Below are 25,978 nucleotides of genomic sequence, written 5' to 3' on the forward strand. Positions count from 1 at the left end.
TTCCTACTCGGTATTATTTAGATCTTTCCTGCACACAGAGGGTGCAGATGCTGATGCTATTTGGTCACCAACAAAACAGTTGAACAAACTGACTTTCTGAATTAAAAATCTATTATAGGTCTCCATTTTAGGACATCATTTTGTTCCTTGGAAAACTGGAACAAAATGTAGATTTATTACAACCAGATTAAGGCTGGAGACCCACAACCTGAGCGCAGATGAAATCCACTAACTACAGCAGCGAGGCTCATCTATGAGAGGATGTGCAGTATTGTCTGGTATAAGGTCTCATGAAAACGAGTCTGCTTCCATAAATCTTGCAATTATGTTTAAGAACGCTCTTTTCTGGTCATATAATCTTTTCTCCGATTTTACCACTTGAATGCCCAGCAGAAAGATTTACGGCAAGGGGTTCCCCAAACTTGGCAACTAGAAGATTTGTGGACTTCAACTCCCAGAATTCTCCAGCCAGCTATGCTGTTAGCTGGGCTGGCTGGAGAATTCTGGGAGTTGAAGTCCACAAGTCTTAACGTTGCCAAGTTTGGAGACCTCTGGTTTACAAGTTATAGTTTAGCAATCAAACAGAAAGCTATCCCAATAACTTCTTGCGGCTTCCGTTTGACCTGCCTCTCCTTTAAGCATCGGGCCAAAACCGTTTGCTTTAGAACGTTGAATATTTTCATTAGAGCGTCAAGCGCCATGGAAACGCTCCCCCCTCCCCCACCCCGCGCCGAACATCGGCCGAGACCTTTTTCACGCCACTTCCCCCGTTACGACAATTGTAAATCATAAAGGAACCCGCCCAAGGCAACTTAAACCATCCAGGGAAACGTTGGGTTGACAAAAGCCACGCCCACTTCCATTCGAAGGGCCAATGGACGTAAAAAGGAAGGCGGGGGAGCCGTAAGTCGTCGGGCGGACGTTAAGTTCGAAATGGGCCAATCGCTGATCAAAGTGGGAAGTTTAAATCCTGAATGGCGGAAGGAGCCGGGAGAGTTGGAGTCAGAGCAGCGGTAAGTGAGAGAGGTTCCGCCGACCCGAATTTGGGTTTTTCTTCTGGTTCTCGATTTCTTCCCGTCCTCTGCCCAATATTGGTTTTCCTGCCCAATATGTCTTGTAGTGTATTTTGCCGCGGTGCACGAGATGCACCCTCCCCCCCCACATCACCCCCAGTGCCAGAAACTGACCCGGAAATTGTATGAGGAAGAAAAGCGGACTGCTTTCAATCAAGCAAACGTATCGCAGGAAGAGAAAATATCACTATATTGTCTTATTGCGATACGTTTGCTTGGTTAAATCTCCAGAAGATAAACCGTTGGGTTACAAAGAGAGCTCCACCCTTTCGCCCAGATTGTGGGGCCTTTGCGGGAGGGGGAAAAAAGTCAGGTAGAAAGCAAAATATGAAAGAAAAGGAGCATGGTCTTTTCTTGCCACTTGTGCTTGTAAGGACCGCATCCAGTCACCTGAATCTTATCTGGTTTGTTATATTCTGGAATAAGGTTTGTGAACCTATAGCCATCCTGTGGATGCAGATGACTCCATTTTCCTGATGTTCTTGTCTTACTCTCCTTATCCGAGATCAACTTACTTCTTCCCTGGCTCTGATTCCACAGCACGGCATCCCTATGGCACAGTTCCTGTTTGAGAGTGATTTGCATGGGCTGTTGAAATTTGAAGTCCCAAATGTACCCCCTGCACGATGGCAGCGGAAGGCTAAGGAGAGTGCTGCTCCCAGCACTGGAGCTGCCTCAGATGCCATAGCTCCTTCGCCTATGAAACCAGCTAACAGGCCTCATAGTACCAGCAAGACTCCTTCCAAAACACCAGGTAAGATGTGTTTTATAACCAGTAGGTAGATAAACATCACTGTATGTGATGAAATCAGACATCAAGTGCCAAATCTTTGGTCTCTTCTATTTGTCCAATTTGTTTTCCAGTGCTGGAGATAAACGTTCATGTTTTTCTTAATGACATAAAAGATTCTTGCTCTCAGGCTAGCAATTACCTGAGGGGGATACAAATTAATGAAATCTCTTGTTTTGCAGGCAAGTCTGGTTCCAAATCACAAAATACTCCAAACAAAACTGGAGGTGATAGATACATCCCTAATCGTAGTGCTATGCAAATGGATGTGGCCAATTTTCTCCTAACCAAAGAGGAATCCTCTGAGGAGACACCCACCAAGAAGGTAAAGAGTTTAAATGTCTGGTACAGTGAGGGTCACACAAGTGTGTACTTACTGAATTCTGTGTGATCAAGTACAGTATTATTGATTTCTTACAGTGTTTTTCCCCCTTCCAAGGAGCATCAGAAAGCCTGGGCAATGAACCTTAATGGTTTTGATGTAGAAGAGGCAAAAATCCTGCGACTAAGTGGGAAACCTCAGAATGCCCCTGAAGGTAAATCTGCATTGGGCTTATTCAGCACAAGAGTAAATTGAAAAGTGAAGTGACTGGTGAGTTTCCAGATGCATCCCTTCTGGATAAAAGCTCCTATCAATAATAGCTGGCTTCTAAACTGGTGTTGCAGCAATGATCCATAATCCAGTTCATTCAAATTTATTCCATTGTTCTGGTATGTTTTGTTTTCATGGGAATTAGTCTAGGGATGTTCAATTAGCAAGCTGATTATAATTTTTTTTTACAAACTTGTTTATCATTTGTTTCAAGTGGCTATTTAGAACCACGTTGGAAAAAGCTGCCTTTTTGCATTTTCTGAATAAAGGCAGCGATGCTAATTTGAATTAGTTTGTTCAGTTTATTCAAAATAGAACAAAACTTGACTTTCTCATAATGCAATCTTTCACTGCCTTAGAAAATGAACTCTATGGTATTTTGCATTTTCTCTAAAGTATTATCTGTTGATATGTTAAGGTTGATGTCTCTATTGAAAGAAATCCAGTTAGTGCCTTCTAAATGGAGACTCCCATTTCCCCAAATTTCCATTGACTGTGTTAGCTTGGAATTATAGGGACATTGAGTTTTTCCTTGATTTATGCTGATAATTATGTTACCTCTTTTCCAGGATACCAGAACAATCTCAAAGTGCTCTACAGCCAGAAGAGCACACCAGGGTCCACAAGGAAGATAAACAGATACATAGCCTCAGTGTCAGAGCGGATACTAGATGCCCCAGACATTCGAAATGATTACTGTAAGTAGCCATGGATTTGGAGTTTTAGTGAGGCTTTGTTCCAAAGTGCAGAGACCTATCTCCTCTGCCACATTACAGCTTCCTTTGAAAGAATTATGCCCCCATATTGTATGGGATATGGCTAATATGGAGGTAGGAAGGGGTTGTATCTTGACTCAACTTGGCTTTGTTTCCAAACTAGTGTGTATTCTCATTTAGATCTGAACTTAGTTGATTGGAGCTCCCTCAACTTTTTGGCTGTGGCTCTGGATAAATCAGTCTATCTATGGAATTATGATTCCAGAGAAATAATCCAGCTCATGCAAATGGAAAATCCTGATGACTACATCTCTTCTGTTTCATGGATCAGAGAAGGAAATTACCTTGCAATTGGCACAAGTAATGCTGAGGTCCAGGTGGGGCAACTAAGGTTGTATTTAATGACCTGATATTCTGGTAATGGGACAGAGAAGAATAAAAAAAGTCTTTTAATATTAAAGCAAGTTCAATTCTCTTTTGGAGGGAAACCTGAGAGATATTTGATTTTTAAACCAACATGGGCTTGTTACATTTTGGATTGGAAAACTATGAGCTGCTTCCTTTGATAGTATGACCATGATTTGATTGATTGTTCATTTCTATATATCTGAATTAAAATATGTTTATAACAAGTGGGACTGCCTTGTGCATTTTCTCACTTGAGCTGTATTCCATGAGACAATAAAAATAAGGTTGGGTATTTGGATTCTTTGTTTATATTGATTTAGTTATGGGACATCCAGCAGAAAAAGCGTCTACGAAATATGGTCAGTCATTCATCCCGTGTGAGTTCTTTAAGTTGGAATAGCTACATTCTGTCCAGGTAATAGTTTCTAAGCAATATATCTCATGGGTACTGATGGGGAAAGAAGCCATGTGGCTTATAATTTTTCATAGTGAAGAAATATATCACATTGGCCTTCTGGTACATTTGATATAGGTGACTATACTAATTTTTCCTTATAGTGGATCACGGACTGGTCACATACATCATCATGATGTCCGTGTGGCAGAACACCATGTGGCAACACTTGCTGGTCATACACAAGAAGTATGTGGGCTAAAATGGGCACCTGATGGCCGTTACTTGGCTAGTGGAGGCAATGACAATCTCGTAAACATATGGTCTATTGCTCAAGGGGACAACTGGTCACCACGTCCTGTGCAAACTTTTACACAACATCAGGGAGCTGTTAAGGTGAGTATATATCTGTAGAGAGTAGACATACATCTTGGTACAAAATTATATGGTATAAACCTCAATGGTCATTTGGATAGCTCTTTAATCAAGTTCCACAGCTTACAGTGTGGTCTGAATCCAATCCATGGCAATTTAGGAATTGCCATGGCAATCTTGGAAACTGGAATTTGTAATACAGTAAACAGATCTTGATTGTAGATGTGATGTTTGAAGTCCAAAATGGCAGCTTAAGTTCCGACACCAAAAGAGTGACAACAGTTTGTAAAATAACCATGACAAGAAATTAAAATAACATTTTAATAAGGCTTCTTAAATGATATGTAGTCCTTATTTAGCAATTGCCTCATTTATCAACCATTTGTAGTTTTGACTAATGAAAAAGTAACTTTATGACCTTCACAGGTCTGTAAAACAAAGGAAAACTGAAGTTAAGACCATAAGCACAATTGCAATTTCACTTAGCAATCTCTTTGCTTAATGGCCCAGTTGCCTCTGCAAAAATGAGGACTATCTATAGTTTGCAAACACAGTATTTCTAATCATGGAGAACGGTGACAATAGTACACTTTCCCCCTTAGGCTGTGGCTTGGAGTCCATGGCAATCCAATGTGCTGGCTACAGGAGGTGGAACAAGTGATCGCCACATAAGGATCTGGAATGTGTGCTCTGGGAGCTGCCTCAACACAGTAGATGCACAGTCCCAGGTAGGTTTGCTTAATACATTTCAAAAAAAGTAAGGATTATTTCAACACTTTAAATTTAACATGCTGAATTTTTCCACGTAAGGTTATATCCAGTCAATATTTTACTTATTGGACACTTTTTCTGGTGTTAATAGGTCTGTGCAGTACTATGGTCTACAAACTATAAAGAACTTGTGTCTGGTCATGGATTTGCTCAAAACCAACTGGTAGTGTGGAAATACCCATCAATGTCAAAGGTCACTGAGTTGAAAGGTAAGTTTTTTTATATAATTACAGGACACTGATCAACATAAATCTTAAACATATTTACAAAATTGTCCAAATTGTCAACAAACTCTTTCCACAGGGATAGACTACAAGCTAAGGACTATTTTCTTGTCTGGTAAATTGATGTTTTAAATTTGGTTGTGCTCACTGTAGCAGCTGTTTTGTAAATGCATGAAAGCTTTTGTTTTGCTCCTAAACACAAATGTGTCAGTGGTCAAAATGATATCTTTTCCTGGGTTGGATTAGTTTAATTACAGGTTATGGTGGTCTATTCCACAAAGAAAAATGCCTATGCCAACTCGAATATATTACCAACTATCACTTACAGTCATTTGTAAAATATCTTTCCTTAGGTCACACTGCTAGGGTGCTAAGCTTAACTATGAGCCCAGATGGAACCACAGTTGCTTCAGCAGCAGCAGATGAAACACTGAGGCTTTGGCGCTGCTTTGAGTTGGACCCAGCACGTAAGAAGGAGAAAGAGAGCAGTACTAAAACCAGCATTATCCATCAAGGAATTCGCTGAGTTTCATCCAACTCTCTTCCAATCTATTGCTTTATGTACAGAATTTTAAACTATTAATAAATATTTCACTCTCCTTTAGAAATAGTGTTGGTATATGGATTGATATATGAATCACAAATGGTGTGAATGACTTTAATTGATATTGGCTTGTTTGCTAGAACTTGGCTTGTATACCATTGTAATAAAAATAAACTATTGAAGGAAAATAAAGACTAGACTCTCCTGATACAATCGATAACGTACCTTCTCTAAATCATTGTGACAGCTTTTATCACTAGGCAAATTGACTATAATTTAACTTCCCTCTTCCACCCCTCTTGAGTTGTGGGACGGATTAGGTTTCAGAATTTAGATTTAACCTGAAATATTAATTTGGGGTTTGAAATATGTGTTCAAGTCACAGCCTTGATGCAACATCCTGTTACGGAGCAACAGTTTTATTAAAAAATACATAACAGAATTTTTCTTCCCAACTATTTTTACCTTACCAAATAAACAGATATTGTAAATTTGCTTAGCTGAACCCAGTAATTTTACTGAACTATTTGGACTGATATTTAAGACTGTTCTTCCAAAACCATTTTCTCTGAAATCAACCTCAGCACTCCTGAGAGTTAATCTTTCCACTCCTTTGTTATTTTTTGTACTTCTTTTAAACTCAAGACATTCTAATATCCCAAATGCTGGTGGGTGAGTCTAGTCCTTCTGTAGGTTTTTTTTTTTTTTAGCCTCAATCAAATCAACTGTAACCCAAACAATCCTACAAATGATTTTACTGCCTACTGGTTGAGTGGAAACTGAAAAGCCAAACCAATCAATCAACACCAATATTAGCCTCAACTCATCGTCACCTCTTTTTAAAGATTCTTGGGGCTTATGTAAAAAATGCTGAAAATGATCTGTTATTAAATAATCAAAATGACAGACATTATTAAGAGAATTGCCATTTTGGCAGATAAAATCTGTAGTGTAACTATTTTGACAATTGGTTGGGAGTTGGGCAGTGTACAAATTTAATAAAATGATGCAGTAAGATTATAATTCAGATTACATGAATAAAATACATTTTAATAAAGATTCATGAGTTGGTCCTTCATCAATAGGGCAAATAAAGCATTAATATTTCAGTCTTATTTTGAAGTGTAGCCTATTACAGTTATCTTATGAAATCTATCCATAGTTATAACTTAGTGAAGTTGCTTGTGCCCAAGGAGGTGTAAACACTTCTCTTCCCATATGTGATAAGAGTTCTCATGGATTTCATGTAGGTAGTTCCTGACTTAGGATCATTTGAGCCTGGAATGGGTTCTTTAGGGCCTGTTAAGCATGTCTGCCCCTCACAAAATATGCCATATACAGCCTTAGTCACATGATATTTTGGGTGCTAGGCAACTGGCTCAACTTTGTGATCAACTGCAATATCCCAGAGTCATCTCAATTTGCTAATTTTCCCTGCAAAAACACTCATGCTGAGGAACAGGTTCACATGACCAGTGTTCACTTAACAATTTGTATAATGATGGTGGTGATTTATTTAATGACCACAAAAAATGTAAAATTGAGTAGTCACCGAGTGCCTCCACCTACAACCATGATAATTTATGACCGTAAATCAATCCCAATCATACTTGTAAGTCAAGGACTACCTGAATGTCTACAACACTAGTCCTGTAGCAAGCTGAGACTATTGAAGCCTTAATTAGTCTTAGCAAACAATTCTACCACCTACTCATTCAGAAAACTGCAGATAATCACACTCAAAATGTAGAGCAGTTAACTGTACATCCTGTTTAGAAGGCACATGGCTATTCAAAAATGCACCACCATCAGAAAGTCACTAGGACAGGGGTGTCAAACTCACATCGGCAGGGTGGCATCATGTGACATTGGGACTTTTTCCCCCTTCACTAAACCAGGCATGGGCGTGGCCAGCATGTGACATATCTGGCCCACGGGCCAGGAGTTTGACAGCCCTGCACTAGGGCAACATGACTCTTTATTTGACAAGTACTAAAATCAGCACTTGCAAAAAACGCTGAAAAAAATAACACTCCATAAGGGCCTGTTCATTAGATTTCATGTGAACCAATGATTCTTAGGACAGAAATTAACTTCAGGCTTATAAAAAGGGGCATTTTAGAATGAGTAAGCTATACTGCCTAATTTGGAACAGTGTCACTGTTGATTTTTCATCACCCTTGCATGATTATCATCAAATATTGATCCATTAAGTACAGCAAAAAATGTTGAGAGCAGGCACACATATAGGAGAACAAACAAGAATCTTTTACTTTTTCCAAATTGTACCCCTAAGTATCCTCTACATTGTAAAAGCTTCTCAGTCAAACATTGTATCAGTTTTAAAGGTTGCTATTAGCATTGGTTTAGGGTTTCTCAGACACAGATGGAGAAACAGTACACAACAGGACAATCAGCGGTGGAAAGGTAAGTAGTGTTACAAAACCTATTTCAACCTAACAGTGAACTTTGCTTAAAGGCTTTTAAACAAGATTGCCTTCTTTCAGAATGGCCAGTGAATGTATCAAAATATTCTGGGTTATACAAATCTCTCCAATAGTATATACAGCATTGTTTATGGCACATAATCTAGATTCTGGGTTAGTCTACCCCAGCACTGAGGTAGAGAAGACCAATACAAGTTTATTCTAACAACAAAAACATATTCTTAGTGCCTTAGCTTTTTATATTCACCAATATATCCTTGCTTTCATATTTTGGCACTCTGAATTTAGGATGCAATACAGATCCAAGATCTGCTACTAAGATTACTTTTCCAATTTATTCTGTTGCAGAATTATTTTGTACTCCCCACACACAGTATTTGTAGCTTTTTCACTTATTACACTCAACCTGACCATAGGCAATAGCACCAAGGACTACAGGTCTCTTCAAGCCCAGGATAATGCCCAGTAGCTGGAGTTTCACCAAGAACCTAAGCCAGTACACACAGGAAAGCATCTGGCCTGAAGGAGTGTCCATATAAGGAGAGAAATTAACACTGTCCTGCCTGGAACAGCAGACAGGACAAGCAAGAGCCAAGGACTTAAATGCTGCATGGAACTTTGAGTTGAAGGTATTCTATAGACCCATAAAACTAGGAAAAATTGAATTTGCAATTCCCGTGTTCTTGAGCAGAAATAATCTGATGCCTGACACCATGTACTGTGGATGAGCCAGGACAGAGCCACCACTCTTCACAGGATTTTGATTTCAGTTTTTCAGCTCCTCTCATCTAGTAAACCAACTTCAACTAAGACACCAATTCATTGCAAGAAGCAGTAGTCATTGGAACTGAAAATCAATATTAACATAGTACTTATAATAAAGTTCTTTTCGCACATCAGGCCCAACCAACAATGAGCAAGGCCTTGAAATCAAGAACAGAATGACTATTCTTTTTCTATCCATTTATTTCTGTGAATACAAATGGAAAATTCAGGAGGGATATACCTCCTCTTGAGAAGTCCTCCCCCAAATTTAGATTATAGGGAGCCTCTGTTCTTTGGGGCAGATTCAATAATATTTTAAAAGGCACACAGAGCAATGGCATACAAGCTGAACAATAGGGTCCTATTTCTTCTCCCTGGGCCTCAGTGCAATAAGAGCTTGCAGTCATCAAGCCATATGGAGATTGAAGTCCAGAGTTATTGCTAAGGTCCTGGGATCAAAGCAGCTAAAGCTGCGGAGCAATGCCAAGAGAGGAATACAGCCAAGGCAATAAGACTTGCCTAGTAGTACCCCATCTGCACACAGAGCAGGAACAGTTTATCTCCAGGAGGAATTATTTCCCACCCCCAGCAAAAAGGGACTTACATTCAAGTAGGAAAGGAGTAGGAATGGCAGAACACAGAGAAATAACAAATGACAACACAAACTTAGGGAAAGCAAAGTGACAAAAATCCCCACCTAGATCACATTGGGTACACAGAATTAAGTGGATAAATGTGTCCCATCTGTCAGGGTTCTGCTTTGGTCCAGCTCTGAAGGAAGCCCAGCCCAGGGCAGACATAGGCACTTTGGAGGCCTTGGGCTGGATTCAGCACCGCCAGCCCAGGCAGCCTGTCTCCCTTGGGGAAAGATGAAAGCAAGACGAGGGAAACAGGGCAGTTGGGAAGGTGGTTTGGAACTGCAAGATAACAGTCTGTAGGCACTTGATCTGGTTAAGAAGCCCAGATATGGAGCTAGTTGATTCTACCCTTAGTTGGCTTTGACTTTGCCATTAGCAATGGCACCATTCTCGTGGAAGCCATTTTGCTGAGGTTGTGTCATGAACTTGGGCAGACGCTTGCCTTTGGTATATGACTGGTACCAGAAGTTGGAGAAGAGAAGGAAGAAGAAAACTCCATAAATCCAGATGAGGTGGATGAAGATTGGGAACTGATATTTGCAGTCAGGAATGAAGTAGTACTGGGAGATGTGGATGGAGACAAACACAAACTGCAGCTAGAAACAGAAACAAGGCAAAGATTAAATAAGTAAAGGTGATAGGTGGAGCTCCTTCTACTCACAGGCAATGATGGGAATGGAAGAAAAGGGAAATCTCAACATAGGCAACAAATATCAAATTAAGTTATAAAGTTTCTATAATTAGCTATTCAAAAGAAACAGAATCAGACAAAGTGACCAAAGATGGTTTGTACAAATGAATAAAAAATGCTGGCATAATTTCCCTGTCTTTTTCCCTTTGTTACTTACTAGTTGAATGGCAGTGATGTACTTCTTCCACCACAAGTACTTTTGGAAAGCAGGTCCTGCAGCTGAGAGCGCATAATAGAAGTACATCGCAACATGTACCATACAGTTCACCATAGCATGGAAGGAGCCCATTCCTCCTGTAGAGTAACACAGAAAAGGAGAAAGGTAAACAAGTGAGGATGAATGACATAACTAAACCTTACAGTCTATATAAATATTAGAAAAACAAAGAAAATTCATTTGGGGCACCTGGATCATGATCAAAATGGTAAGGAAAAAAAATGTCAGTAATTTGTATTCAGCAGATGCCATCAAACATTTTTGCCTGTTATTAGTGTCATGCAGTCGCAGCCAAAATGGCGTCTGCTGGCCCCGACGATCAGCTGTGGAGAGCTGTGATTGCAAATGCCCGCGCTGGAGTTACCTGGGTGAGCCAAAAAGTGCTTTCTGCATGTTGCTATTGTTGGCTGGGGCTCTAGGGCGCACCCCCCCACACAAGGGTGGGAGTTAGTTATAGAGCTGCTGCTCTATGTCAGGCTGGTTTGGGCCATTATTGATGGTTCAGGGAAGCTGCATGATAACAGGGCAAGAAGAATAGACTTAGAAATCCTTCTGCTGCCTGTCTTCTATCCTTTTCAAACCTTTTGGAGAATGCACACTTCAGATTGAATGCTGCTTTGCAAAAACACGGAGCCAACCTTTACCACATCTCTATTGGGCCAAGACTGAGTCATGACTGGGGGCTTCCTGGCCCTGAAAGAAAGATGCGTGGCAAAGATTGATGACTCAGTCTGTGGACAGAAAGGCTAGATCCGTGCTGGCGAACCTATGCCACACGTGCCGGAAGTGGCACGCAGAGCCATTCCCCCTAGCACGCAAGAGGTCACCTGGAAGAGTCCCACTTGCGTATGCGCATGTGCATCACCACCAGACAGCTGATTGTCGGGTATCTGGCATGCATGCACAGGGGGTGGAGGGGGGGTGCGCAGGAGACGCGTGTGCATGTGCAGTCCTGCATTCTAATCACTGCATAATCATAGCTCTTCAAATATATGAAATAGTTAGGACTTGATGACAGAAAAATAAAAGAAGAGTTTATTTTAAAATCTACATATATCAAAACAGAAAGGTTTGAAAAGATTCAGGACTTCTACTATCCAAACATGACTTTAATGAAGAAAGCAGATGAGGGCAGATAGTTCAAAGTCCAAAACTGTCTTCTTGTTCCTGTAATATCCTGGATAGCCAAACTATATATTCAAGTACATATACCTATAATGAGAAGACACATATACTTCATGTATTCATGAGATACCATATTATAAAGAGACATATCTGAAAATATGTATGAATACAATTTTTTCAAATCTTGGAATCAAGTTCTAGAGTAAATCCCCCTTTAAAATCTCACCTGGACCAAATTTCACACCCCACCACCAGCTCCAGGGTAGCACTGAGTGGTGGAAAACATGCAGAAAGGTCACTTGTTCATTCTTTTTTCTTAGGATAAAGATCACCTGGAAACAACAACGCACTGTGAGATGTAGGTTTCAGGTTTTGGCTAGTGGCATATTTATACAGATGTTCTGATTCATCTATACTGATCCATCTATACCAAATCTAAATTAGAGAAAAAAGACCACAATGCAGTCCTCAAAATATGGCCATGAAATTACTGCTACACAATCTTTTAAATATAACTGTATTTATCAGAACACATACAGCCCGACCTACCCAGAACATCCTGCTGCATAAATGCAGCAAAGTGTGTAAAGATTGACCACTATAATTTTATAAGAATACAAAAGCTGGAAGAATAAGTAGACTTGAGTGGCCACCATCTAAAGATACTGGGTGAAAAGCAATTATGCTTTAACTAGAAAAATAGGATCGATCATAAGAAGTCCAGAGTCACTTACTGTATCCATCAGCTCAATGACTTTAGAGAAAATGAAGATCCATGCCACACGGACCATCTAGAGACAAGATAAGTGTCTTTTTACATTCTAGCCATCACAAAATTAAAAACCCATCTTTCCCTCCACTTTTCTCGCCCTTTATAGTCTCCCTTCTCAATTCTCTTCTTAGAACACCTTCACCAAAGGCTGTATTAAAAAACTAAAGAAAAGAAACAGAACATGTAAAAGAAACATAGGAGTACAGGCAGAACAAAGGGAGGACAAGACAGGAAAACGAAAAACAAGCTTACCCGAAGAGCCCTGGGATCCTGGGATGTATCAATAGGGTCACACCTCCATGTATAACCATTTAGCCAGCCTGACATTAAAAACTACCCAAAAAAAAGGTATTAGAACTCATCATTCCCAGTCCTCTTCTTCATTAAAACTACATTCCAATAACATCACAGTTCATAACAGCTTTCTTTTCTAGGTCTCATATGCTAAGCAGGGTCAGACCAAACATTACAACATTTTCAAATAAAGATCAATGCATTTAATAACTAATATGCACATGTCTTTTTACTTGAGAAATTTTACTTCAAGTATTTTTAGTGAAGCAATGTTTTTTTCATATACTGCTACAATGCAAGCATTATAGACTTATTTTGAATTAACACCGAAGCAGATTTTTAAGATATAATTGTCATGTACTATATTTATCTCACTGAACAATACTAACTGATATAATTTGGAACAAAGAAAATGAAATATCAGTAATAACATTGTATTCTTCCATATCAAGACAAATCCCATATGTTATTCTACTTGGGAAAATGTGCATTCACAGTGAAACATGAAAGGATTCAGGGAAGTCATTCAGCATAACAGCTGGTAAAAATATGTGATCTTGTACGATAGTGGCCTATTAGTATAAATTCTGCTATCAACGTATAAAATGAGTTTGAATATTGACTATTAATAATTATTTACTGTTACAATGTCATTTGTACCATTCCTAGTACAAAATTTCAAAATTCATGGAAATAAGCCCCCTGTATTGCATCATATTTTTAATACCTACTATCTCAAATGTAAAACAAATGCTCTCATTTTGAGAAAGCATTTCTAGGAAGTTTGAAGAACCTGAAATTTTCTGTTGAACTAAATCTTCTACCTACCCAACTTTCACTGATTTGTATGTTTTAGGATAACTTTTTACATATTACAGAAAAGTAGTGAGGGCAAGTATAAATATTTCTATTTTCCTTGCTTATAGGTTCTAGATATGAAAATGTTGCATCTGTCTCTTTCATAGAGAAGTTGTGTCTAAGTAAGAAAGAATAAATCTAAAGCAGATAATTTGAACATGCAATAAATAGTGAGCTAGTGTGCTTTCTAGTCAGAAATTTGTGTTTTTTAATATAATTATTATATACAATTTAAATGTATGCTATATATTTAAAAACAAAAATAGGGGACTGCATTTTTGCAAAACTTTTAGAATAAGATAAAAGTTTCATATCTCTTTTCTGAACTCAAACTGTTTTAGATATGCAAAAGTAGAAAGAGACCTTGAAACTGATGTTGGAGAATCAGTGTAAGTAACAATTGTATATCTAAGAGCTACAGATAAAATTTAATACAGGGAGAAGCTTACCTCATAAACAATATAAATTGATAGTGCCATCAAAAAAGAATTATAAAGTATCATGAACTTCTTAAGGTTCACAGGTTTCCTGTTGGCCATGAGCCGTGGCCCCAGTGATAATACAAAATAGGCATAACCCAATAAGATACCCATCATAGGCCAAGGAGAATCCATAAGTGGATATGAAGCAATCCGAGGGTCTGTGAAAAAAAAAAAATAAGGATCTTGCAATACATTAAATCTTTTGTTATCAGTAGCCAATGTACCTGGAGTAGATGCGTTTTAGGGATAGTGGTATTTAAAGATTGTGAATCCTTTTGAAATTTGAACACTTCTGCATAAATATGACCTAAAACATGATCACTTATCCACACAAGTACTAAAACTACATAGAGAAAACCAAATTAAACAAATAAGACAAAAACATTATACTTGTTGATTGATTTATTGAGGAAAATGATCCAAAGCTACATATTTGAATGTGGTAAAAGTATGTGAACTTTTGGAGGATTTATTTCAGGGGGAATTAAGAGTCAGGCATTTCAGTTAATGGGACAATAATCAGATGAAAGGGTAGGAGTTCTTGCCTATTGAAAGAACAGAATTAGGGATATTCATTATCAAAGAAATTATCAAACTTTCCAAAGAGTTTGGACTCCATCAGTCCATTTTCAGGCAAGATATACACTGTCATTGTACAAATGGAAACACTTCATTACTAATGTTATCCTCCCCAGGAATGTTCAGCTAGCCAAGTTCACACTAAAAGCAGTGTCTAATATTCCAAAAGAACTCAAAGAACCCAAGAGTAATGTCTAAGGAACTAAAGGCCTCTCTTGCATTGGTGAATGTCAGCATTCATAAGACCACAAAACTCCGGATAGCCAATATAGTAGACAGTACAAAAGACATTGTTTTGATGCAACTAGTAGTTGGGCAGATTTTACAGTTCTCTTTTCCATAAGGGTGGAGGAAACAATAGCATATGACTATAATGACAGTAACTAATATTCACATTTATTTAACAAATGTTTATATTTAAAAAAATTGTAAGAGCCTCAGCATCCGAATGGGATAGGGACAGCATAAAATGCAAGGTAGAGATAATGATAATAATGGACACTTTCTGTCCCTTTCCAAGGTTGTTTAATTGAATCTTCTTAATTTTCTTCTAGTTGTTATAGGCAACAGCAAAATCACAATGTTTAACTTTCATATCCTGTCATAGAAAAAAAATCATTCTATAAATCAGGCGACAGGACTACAACTTCTTGCTATGCTGTTTCTGCCAAGGGAAGGCCAAATTTGTATTCTCAATATTAGTTCTGTCATTATAGTTTTGACAATTAGCCAAAGGTCTTGTGCCAGTGCTGGATGAAGGAGGTCCCCTCACATTGACTGATAGTGCCAGCTCCAGCCACTACAAAGATTGGCTTTTTTAGAATGATTCAGAAAGAGGGACAAGTGTTGGCGCCCTCAAAACTTTGGTAGGCAGGACAAATACTTATCAGCCTTAGCCTAAAGGTGTCCCTATCTTGTGCTGTGCTACTCAGCTGTCACCTCCTTTTTTTGTCTGCTAATTGTGCAGGCTGGATTGTCCCATTATTTTCATGGATATTTCAAGAAGAGACGTTGCACACAGAATGGACCAGGACCATATCTAGTATGAAAATTGTTTTAAAAAAACAACACAATTTTCCTATGTCATTTCATGGCTTCATTTTTCTACACATAATACATATACTTTGGCCAAAAAGTTGTTTTAATTTCCACAGAGAAATGGTGTGCGTCGCAGGGTGGCAAGGAGATAACCATTACTCTCCCAAAATAATGTTGTTGCTCATCTATAGTTTGCGAAAGACCATATGGATAATCCAAAAAAGGCTATTGGACGAAATTCTATGGAGAAATTAGACTAATATAAAACTTTTGTGCTTAAATAAAAACTATTAAGTTTTGCAAAAGACAAATGCTGCATTCTACCCTAAGAACCTTGTCCCATGTGTGAAATAAGTTGCTGATAATATCACAGTTTGGGCTTGCTTTGTTGACTCTGAACCAGGATGGCTTGCCATCATTGATGGAATTTTGAATTCTGAATTGTACTGGCAAATTCTACAGGAAAATGTCAGGGCATCTGTATGTGAACTGAAGCTCAAGAGGAAGTGGTTATGCAGCAAGACAACAACCCAACAACCCAATCATACAACCAAAAAATGGTTACAGCAGAAGAAAGTTAATGTTTTCGAATGGTCAAGTCAAAGTCTTGAACTTAAGCCTGTAGAAATATTGTGAAAGACCTAAAATGAGCAGTTCATGCAAGGGAGCCCACCAATATCCCTGAGTTGAAGCTGCTCTGTAAGGAGGAATGGGCTAAATTCCTCCAAGACAATATACAGAACTGATCAACAGTTATTGGAAATATTTATTTGTAGTTATTGCTGCTCAAGGGGAACACTCCAATTATTAAAATACTGAAAGCAAAACTTTTGCAACACAGAAATATGTAGCCTTGGATCATCTTCCTCAGTAAATTCAATTACCAGTCTAAATTTGTTTCCTTTTGGGGGAGTAAAAGGAGTAAAAAGAAAACAAAAAATAGTTTCAGTTATTCGGGTAAGATCAGCTCACCTGCTCCCTTCATGAATTCTCGATAGTTGTTCACCAACACTTCCATGGTAACAATATTAGTTGCTGTTCTGCATAAGAAGTGAAATGTTAATCAATGCATAAGAACTGGACAACATGCAAATCATGCTTTTATTTGGATGCAAGTAATGAATAGTTCTGTATTATTACCCAATTCTCAACAAAGCATAATTACTTTTGGGATGAAATAAATGATTTAATTCTTGTTTTCGCTGAACACATCTAGGATTTTTTTTCTATTAATGATTTTGACAGTACTGATAGCAAATACTGACAAGTAAAAAAAGTACAAGTAAAACAAAGCTGTTCAGACACACTCAATCTAGATCTCATGGTCTGTAGGCCACATGTGGTCCTGGACAGCTAGTAATGTGGCATAAAGCAATTTATCTTCACTCAATTCACCTAGGCAAGCCTAAAGGTTGGACACACCTGGTCTACAAACCCATCTAGAAAAAAAATATAATCAGTTTATTCATAGTATACAGGTAAAGGTCAAATAATACCCTACCCTGGTTCAAATGGACAGAAAATAATACATGCTATATAAACGGAACTATATGTTATCTCAGACTTTACAGCAGTAAGTCCAAAATAAAAAATGCTACCGTTACTTTCTGAAATTTATTTTGTTGATCAACCAAACAGGTTATATATCAGATCAGCTAAGGCTTTTAGGACAACATGTTATAGAAGTACTCTAATATGACTAAAATATATATATTTAAGCAGCCAACCTTAGAAACAGAGCACACAGAGTAAGAAAAATCACAAATCATTTTCTAAAATATTATTTTTCGTATAGTGACTCAACCTAGAAAGATGCCAAGAAAAACTAACACATCCAACCACAATACAGATAGTTCAAAATAAGCTGTTACTGATGTGAAAGGAACCAACAGTATCAGTATACATCATACAACAAGAACAAACAAGGGAATTTAGAACAGCCTTACTTTGAGAGGATCCAGCCTTTTTTGTTTTGTTTTAGAATTTATGAAGGAATGAACAGTGAAAGATCAAGACAAGCTTAGGACCAAGAAAAAAATTGAGAAAACATACCAGAAGTCTGGTGGTGTCAAGTTGCCAATTGTTCTTGGCTTCTCCGAGTTTCGGAAATTTATCAGGCAAGACCAGGAAGAACAGAACCACCCTAAAAGTACAATAGAGACAGAAGATCAAGATAAACAGTCCACATCAATTATATTTATTTATTTGTTTGTTCATTCATTGAATTTATATTGCCGCCTATTCTCCCATGGTGACTCAAGGAGGCTTACAGAATGTAAAACCATATTTAAAATAAAAAACAATGTAGCTCTTTCCTGTTTCTATTATTATACATAAGAATATACTCTGACAGTGAAGCTAAGATAGAAGTACAAATAAAGTTACTTTAAAATATCTAAAGCAGGCATGTCCAATCTTTTGGCTTGTCTGAGCCACAATGAATGAAGAATTGTCTTATCCAAACAGAAGATATATAATATAATTAAGATATATAAATGCAAATAATAATAATAATAATAATAATAATAATAATAATAATAATAATAATAATGTGGGGTTGCATTACTAGCTGTCCAGGGCTATGTGGCCCACAGGCTGTGGGTTGGACATGCCTGCTCTAAAGTATAATGTCCACATGAAAGGAAGATTTAACTTTTTCCCCTGAAACAATTCACCTTTAAAATGGGAGGCACATCATAGATTTGGTGTGAATATGGGAAATGAGAGAAGTTTTTTTCTGCCCAAACATTCATGATTCATCCATGCAGTTTTATAAAATTCCTTTAAGCCAAAATACATTTTTATCTCCCAACCTACCCATTCGCAGGTGGTCCCTATACCTGGCTACACTGCAATGCAAACTCTCCCCACCATTCAAATCATGGCAACTGCTGTTGAATTGATGTGGAGGAATATGGTGGTTTCTTAAAGAGAAACCAAGTTTCCTATCTTTCCATGTCTAATAATCTGTACTCCACTGAAGCAATAGGGCAAAACTTAAGCAATTGATCTGAGCAATAGGAAATGGATACTCCTTGTTGATTCACTGGTATATAACGCTAGAGTTTATTCTCCTGAATAAGTAGCTCTGAGAGCTGAACACAGCACTTGAAGGGCACATATTGCATAAATACTGTAGGCATGTAGTTCCTTGAGAGATTAAGGAAACAGAATCTGTATGCTTTTGTATTTAATAGGAAACTAATTACTGAGATATCAGTAATAAGTACTCTCAGCATTAATATCCCCACTGTGCACTCTGTACTATAATGAGTTACATTTCCCTGATTAGAGATGATTAAATGAACATATCTGTTCAAAGGCTAAGATTTAATCAGGTCTAAATATTTCTTTTTTTACATATTACAGAGAGAAAGAAGGGGAAATTAAATGCCCAATAAACTTTCCTGCATAATCAGTAGAATACAGAGATTGAGCTGTCACTGCCCCACATGGGCTCAACCTGCTCAGCCTGTTTGGGAGCTGGAGGGAATTCTGCTCAGCATTCTGCCACATAAGCAGCCCAGCCCCATTTCTAGTCTATGGTGCAATTGTGTCATACAAACACCCAGACCAAGAATACAGCACAGTTCTTATGTGGCATTCTCAAAAGCCTATTCCTATACACTCTGTGGCCATATAATATTGTCTGGATACCATTCTGCCCTGGCACCAGTGTGTACCAAAGCATTGAACAGGTCAGACTGGAACAGTGCAGTGGGAATTTTCACCAGCAACATTCTACAGGTTGCTAAAATGGCTTTGAAATTGAAAGCCCTCCCCCACCCCTCACTGGTTTGAGAAGAAAAATGTTTTAGTTGACACTAAAATTAAACTGCCATCAACTTTAGGTAGAAGAAAGAATGTAACACAATTCTACTGCTATAGAATTGAAACCACGGGGGTAAAAGGAGACAGAAAATCACCTCTCCTCCCATCACATGCAATAGAGCAGATCTGGATATCTACATAGGAACATGTTCACCATGCATTTTCCAACTGGAATCACAGAAATGTTAATTGGAACTACATATTGAAATAAAGCTCAGTTGTGCTTCAGCATCTATTATTGTAATCTAATGCCCAAATTCCAGCTCCACCCACCTGTACAAACAGTATACTGGCAAAACTGTAACATGACACATCAAGCCCGTAGCTTGGTTGCATCTTCAACCCACTGACATTCTGAAGTCAACAGCACAAAACCCCACACCCACATGAGTTGCTTGCATAGAAGTGTTGTGCCTGGTACTGCCACGCACATGGATGCAGAGAAGAATCTCTCAATAGTATATTGATGCATAGAGATGGAGGAGGGGATTGGAATCCTTCTTGCCCTGCCAAGTGAGGTTGTGCAGAACATCCAGATCAGTGGGGAAAAGTACCCTTGAAATGGAAGACAACACTGAAAACAGAAGTTCCAACTCCAATTTTATATTCAGAGCATTATGCTGACCACAAACCATACGTGCTAATTTCCACTAGTTCAACTGTATATCCATTAGATTGCTACTTCTTTTAGAATAAGTCAGGTTTTTTTAAATAAATATTTTCCCTAGTTCAGTGAAGTACTATACAGTAGGCTGCAATAAAACAGAACTGCCTTAACAGTACTAATAGATTATAAAGGCCGACATGTTCTAACCATCATATAAAATTATATAATCTAAAGCTTGTAATAGAGGAATAAATTGATCAAGTCAAAAAAATTATTATAGAGCTGCCCTTTGAAAGACTGTTATATCCAAAGAGAGAAGTAAATGGGCTCTATTTCAATCGTATTCTTCTCTGGAATCTACACTATTAACAGTTCTTAGTAAGTCTAAATCCTTTCAAATTTCCTGCAGGCCACATTTTGATAATGTTGGTGACATCTAATGACATAGGCCCAGAAAGGGGATCTAAAATATCTTTTTGTGAAGGAGACCATTTTTTTTCCAATTCAGTAAAACGTAATCACATTTGAATAAAAATAAAAGATAAGCTATTATTTGCAATAATAATCAGGTCAAACTATTAAATATGAGCAATCACGAATGTTGGCTTACCATCAGAAACCAAGCTAGCCTGGTTTATTTATTTCTATTTGTTTATTTGTATCCCACCTTTATGATTTTTGCAAATAAGTCAAAGCGGCAAACATACCCAACACACCTTCCTATTTTCCCCAGAGCAGCAACCCCGTTTGTCTGTGTGTGTGTGTGACTGCCCCAAGGTCACCCAGCTTGCTGTCATGGCTAAGACAATACTTAAACTCATGGTTTCTTGCTTTCTAGCCTAGTACCTTAACTATTAGCCCAAACTGGCTCTCATTTAACTTCAAGAGTGTTTACTAAACTTTAGTATAGCAGCAACTGTTGCTACACACTGCTACCCCTTCTCCAGATAGAAATCACAGAGATTGTGTCAATAATAAAAGTCACATGTATTTCCTTAGTGATAATCCACAACTGAGCAGGTAGTGATCCTACCTGCCTTAAGGCAAACAACATTTCATTGTAATTGAACTGCTGTTGGTCCTGCAATTAAAACTTTGGAGTCCTCAAATACTGAGGTCTCTTTTTAGGGTAATGTTTTCGACGTGGGAAAGAATGAGCAAAAGCCATTCACCAATTTCATCCCATGTATTCACCTCCTGTAAAATTAATGACTTCCACCTAAATCCTAGGCAATATCTTGTGAATTAATAGAAAGCTGCAGTATTTAGAAAGCCATCTAAAACATTGTATATAAACATAATGCATATTAGCAGTTTCCTACTAATGATTGCTCCAGGACAAATAAAAGTAGGTCCTTGACTCAAAGAGGAGTCTTTATGGAGTAAGCATGAGTCTTTAATGGGCAGGTTGAAAAAAATGCATCTGCTCCAGGTAACCAGCAAAGCATAAGCCATAGTTAGACTGAGAGAGGGATTTAATACCTAAACAATTGATAAAATCTCTAAGATACACAAAATATTTTTTCTGCTTTTATTTACCAGCATGCCAATTCATATTAAGTTCCCTGTACATGATTTTGACAAAAACTACTCTACCACATAATCTCCTAGACAAGAAGCATGCTTGGCTCCTTTCCTTAAACATTTACAGTTCAAGTGCATGCTGGGATCTATACATTCATATGGCAGATGGTTTCAACTATTAATGAAATAACCCCTATGAGATACCCACAGAGACTTATTTTACAGAACTCGACATTTGCTCCTAAATCTGCACTTGAACAATCACCCAAACCAGAAGGTGAGAGTTCCCCAGTGAATACTACAGAATTACAAACATCACTTAAAAATTACATGCATACTTTAATCTGCTGTTTACATAAAACACAATTTAACTTTTTATCTAAAGACTCAAACATATCAACTGAATTTTTATTTTTCTGAGCTTTCAGAGAGTCATTTATGAACAGATGCATTTTATTCAAGTTACATTTTAAGCCCACTATTCTCCACGAGTTCCCCTGCTATGTTTTTGTCTTATTTTTCATATAGTATATACAAATGAGGAAAAATTATATGCATTTTTCCTTGCCCATACTTTTCCATGGCTTTTATTACTACTTCAATAGGCTCCTACATGCTACAGCATTGTAAAATAATAAAGGGACTGGAGGAAGCACATTTCTCCCAACTTCATCTGTTTCAGAATGGTGAAGGAGGAAATGTGATAGGGCATATTAGAACAAATAGCTGGAACTGCATTCAAAACTATTAAAAAGCTATGTGCCTACATCAATATTAGACAGACAGGTGAGCAGTGTCTTCTTCTATAGAATGGTGACATTTAAAAATACAAGATGCATAATTTGAGATTAGTGGGAAATAATTAATTTAAAATTAAAATTAATTTCCCTGAAATACTTTCGCCATAGAATAGTGTCTTTGATGAAATTGAGGTGTCAGCTAAGCACAGTAATTTGCCAGTAATGTGCCCTCCCGCACAACTACATTCCACATTCTCAGCTCTTGACAGGAATCAGGCATACAAGCTGGGCAGAAAAAGTTTACAGGCCACCTCAATCAGAAGTAATTATTTATATCAGGAAGAAAACTGACTGAATAACTTCTCCTTGCACAATCCATTCACTCATGATCTGATATCTTCATGAATCGTTAAGAACTCCAAACTTACGATAAAAGCAGCCTAGCAAAGAAAATAGCTGCTATTGTACTTAGTTGGGATTTTGTGTGGATATAAAATAGTTCTAACAAATAAATAGAAATAACATACTCCATTTTAAATATTGCATTTACTGTGAAGTCAGTTTTAAATATTTTTATCTCTAACTGAGCATACAACTGTCTTGATATACAACTGAAATAAAGTAGAACAATCTATGCCTACTGAATCTAAAATATAAGATTTGATTATATATTTAATTCATATCACATACATTTTTCTCATGTCTCATCTTCACTATTCCTAATGTACATAAACAGGAGCTAACTTTGGAACAGAAAGTTCCTCTAACTTTGTATGGCGGGGAGAATAGAAATTTAAGTTGACAAAAACAAGAAAAAAATTAAGCATTCTATGAATCTTTTGTTTTAAAACCTTTTAAAAACTCAAAGAAACTGTGCATTTGATTTTGATTCAATAATTTGAACAGTTCAAGAATAGCTTTAAACTGAAAGGTGGGAAGAATTGTTACATCTAAATGTAAACTTCATAAGCATGTTATGTTTAATACAGAATGTTAAAAAATTAAAAATGCAAAAATTTCCAATACATTTTTCTGAGCCTGAGATATTTTTCCAAATTCCAACATCAGCATCAGCCTACTAAGAAGAGAGTAGCCCTTTTGTTCTGTTCCAATGAAAATATAGTGTTGCAATAAAAAATAATTATTATGCATGTAACAAATACATCCATTATGGTATAACTTTCCTGTACCTTGATCAGATATGATGAAGAGTCTCTAAAGGTTGTGACACAAAATGTTAATCTTTATAGTATCTCAGAAAATTTTCAGCAATGTACTTTGAGGGAATCAACTTAGGTAATGACTTGGCAAGCAATTTAACACACAACTGTATAATGTGCAAGATATGAGAAATCACTGACAATTGCAAATTCTTGTCAAATGCATGCATCAGTTGTTGTTTTTTGTTCTAATCAAATTTGGTTTTTGTTATGTTTGGTGCTCAGAACATCTTACATAGATGTGTAGTCAGTCATATTAATAAATCATTTCTTCCTTCATTCCGTATATGAGAACAATGCTCAGATTGAGGTTTTCTCTTATCACCATACATTTGAAAAGAAAGGAAAACAAAGATGGAAGAGAAGCAGATGATTAACTTCCTTCTGTCTCTTTCTAACTTCATGGTGAGCTATAAACTATTGCTTACACATATTGCTACTCCCAACACCTCTTTTTTACTGAAGAGTTTATGCAAATACAGAAGACTTTGCACAATAACTTATAGCAGGCACAATACAAGTCTGGACTGTTTCTCCTGCAGAAACTTTCTGTTCCTTTTTACAATTAATCCTATTTCGGAAAATGATTTTTCTAAGGATAGAAAACAAGGATGAAGGGGAAAAAGGAAGAGAAGAAAACGATGTACAAGAAATGAATGGTTAAATTCAACTTCAGCATTCACCTAAAGGGGGGAGGGGATCTAAAGGAAGTCTATTGATGCCAGTGACACCAAACCGAAATTCCTATGCTTTTAACAGCTACATATCAACGTTAGATTGTTTTATTTATTATCGCACTGCCAGGATTACAAAAAGCCTCCCCTATTGAATGTCTGTCTGTCACACTGACGTCAGAAGCCCTTGAGTTTGTGTACGCTGAGGGGGAAAAGGGTGTATTTCGATTAGCAACTGCCCCTCCTTCCCTATTTTTACGATTCGACCGTTTTGCCTCAGATTAATCCGTCACGAAAACCGGGGCGAATAGTGGTGCTCCCTCAACTAGCTTCAGTCTCTCCGGCCCCATTTCTCTTAACGAATATACTCTCGGCCTCTTCTGCAGCAACATCCCGTCGTCGTCGTCGTGGTGTCCCCGCCGCCTCTTGCCCCCATTTTTCAAACCGTTGCGGTAAACGAACCCGTGCTAGAGTATTTCCGAGAAAGGAAATAGCCTCTTTGCCCAGCTCCCGTTGCTTTCAAGCAGCAGCCTCGGGGAGCTCTGCTCCTGTCAAGTCGGCCTGCGTCACGCGCGCTGCGGGCAGGCGGGAGAGGAAATGGCTTGTCCGCTGGCTAAGCGAAAAGGAGGGCGGGGGTGGAAAGCTCTCGGGTACGCGGACTGGGAGAAGGTGGCGAGATCGGTCCCAAGCCCGCAGCGAATAGGGTGTGGCAGCCGGGGAATGCAAGAACGGGGAGGGAGGCAGCCGCCTTAAGCCGGACAGGATGCGCGGCTCTCTCTTGCAGGCCCCGAAAAGCCTCGTAAAAAGTATCGAGAAATCTCTTCCCCCCCTCTCTTGGACGAGCGCACTCACCCGCCGGTGGATCTAAGAAACGGGAGGAAAACGGCGCGTCCCTGAGAGCGGCTCCAGCACGTCTTCCTTCTCGATGGACCCGCTTCGGAGTCACCCCAGAGTTAAAGAGGACCGCCCCGAGCGTTCCTCTGCCGGCGATTGGCAGAGCCACGCTGACTATGATTTACCTCACTGAGGAGGAGCCAGCGGTTGGGCTGCCACGGAGGGGGAGCGCTCTGACAGGTTGATAGGCCAACAGCTCCCGGTGGGTGGTGCACGGTGGGGAGGCCGCGCTTCCGATTGGAGGGAGGTTTCTGTCGGCCTCTTCGTCATGTCTCGCCCAGGCTCCGGAGGAGGGCTGGGAGAAACCTGCCTGACTCAGGAATTGGCTCGTGAGAGTTTTTGGTCCACCACGCCATTCTGGGCCGTTTGGGTGAAAGTGTAATGGGGGCCGTGCCCGAGAACCCGTGGAATAAACGTTTCCCGTCCTTCAATTTCAAATAGTTGCCTTCTCAGGCCGGGGACCTGGTTGAAATCCTACCCCACAGTCTGCCTCTAAACGTGACCTGAAAACGGCTTGAAAATAATAAATCATTTGTATTACTCAACCCAGTTTAGCAGTCCATTATGGTTTGATAAATCTGATGATTGATGGTGTTGATGTAGCTTCTTAGCAGCCTCACAGATTTAATCTTGTATATCCCAAACCAGGCCGACAGATCTTTGTAATCCATTGACTGTAACTGTAATTTTGGTGT

At 38.5% G+C, this 25,978-nt stretch overlaps 2 protein-coding genes across 3 annotated transcripts; one reads left to right on the forward strand and one right to left on the reverse strand.

Moving 5' to 3' along the window:
• Positions 1-894: 894 nt before the first annotated feature.
• Positions 895-6,819, forward strand: CDC20 (cell division cycle 20). The gene is made up of 11 exons (XM_026677952.2): positions 895-1,013; positions 1,614-1,827; positions 2,046-2,188; positions 2,303-2,399; positions 3,025-3,153; positions 3,352-3,548; positions 3,900-3,994; positions 4,138-4,369; positions 4,951-5,076; positions 5,211-5,328; positions 5,697-6,819. The coding sequence occupies exons 1-11, from the start codon at positions 975-977 to the stop codon at positions 5,867-5,869; spliced, it is 1,563 nt and encodes a 520-aa protein (XP_026533737.1). The 5' UTR covers positions 895-974; the 3' UTR covers positions 5,870-6,819.
• Positions 6,820-8,134: 1,315 nt separating this feature from the next.
• ELOVL1 (ELOVL fatty acid elongase 1) lies at positions 8,135-25,333 on the reverse strand. Of its 2 annotated transcripts, XM_087960067.1 has the most exons (10): positions 25,242-25,333; positions 23,857-24,032; positions 17,846-17,936; positions 16,766-16,833; positions 14,144-14,334; positions 12,795-12,875; positions 12,505-12,561; positions 11,997-12,102; positions 10,586-10,722; positions 8,135-10,333 (listed from the first exon to the last, which is right to left on the reverse strand). In XM_087960067.1, the coding sequence occupies exons 4-10, from the start codon at positions 16,809-16,811 to the stop codon at positions 10,088-10,090; spliced, it is 864 nt and encodes a 287-aa protein (XP_087816193.1). In that variant the 5' UTR covers positions 16,812-16,833; positions 17,846-17,936; positions 23,857-24,032; positions 25,242-25,333; the 3' UTR covers positions 8,135-10,087. The 2 variants fall into 2 exon arrangements, with proteins under 2 accessions (XP_087816193.1, XP_026533842.1); XM_026678057.2 differs by lacking the exon at positions 23,857-24,032.
• Between the last annotated feature and the right edge of the window lie 645 nt (positions 25,334-25,978).

The sequence above is a fragment of the Notechis scutatus genome, chromosome 3, assembly GCF_049901735.1.
Source record: "Notechis scutatus isolate UNSWTSFEM ecotype Mainland chromosome 3, rNotScu1.2, whole genome shotgun sequence".
In the NCBI taxonomy this organism is placed as follows: domain Eukaryota; kingdom Metazoa; phylum Chordata; class Lepidosauria; order Squamata; family Elapidae; genus Notechis; species Notechis scutatus.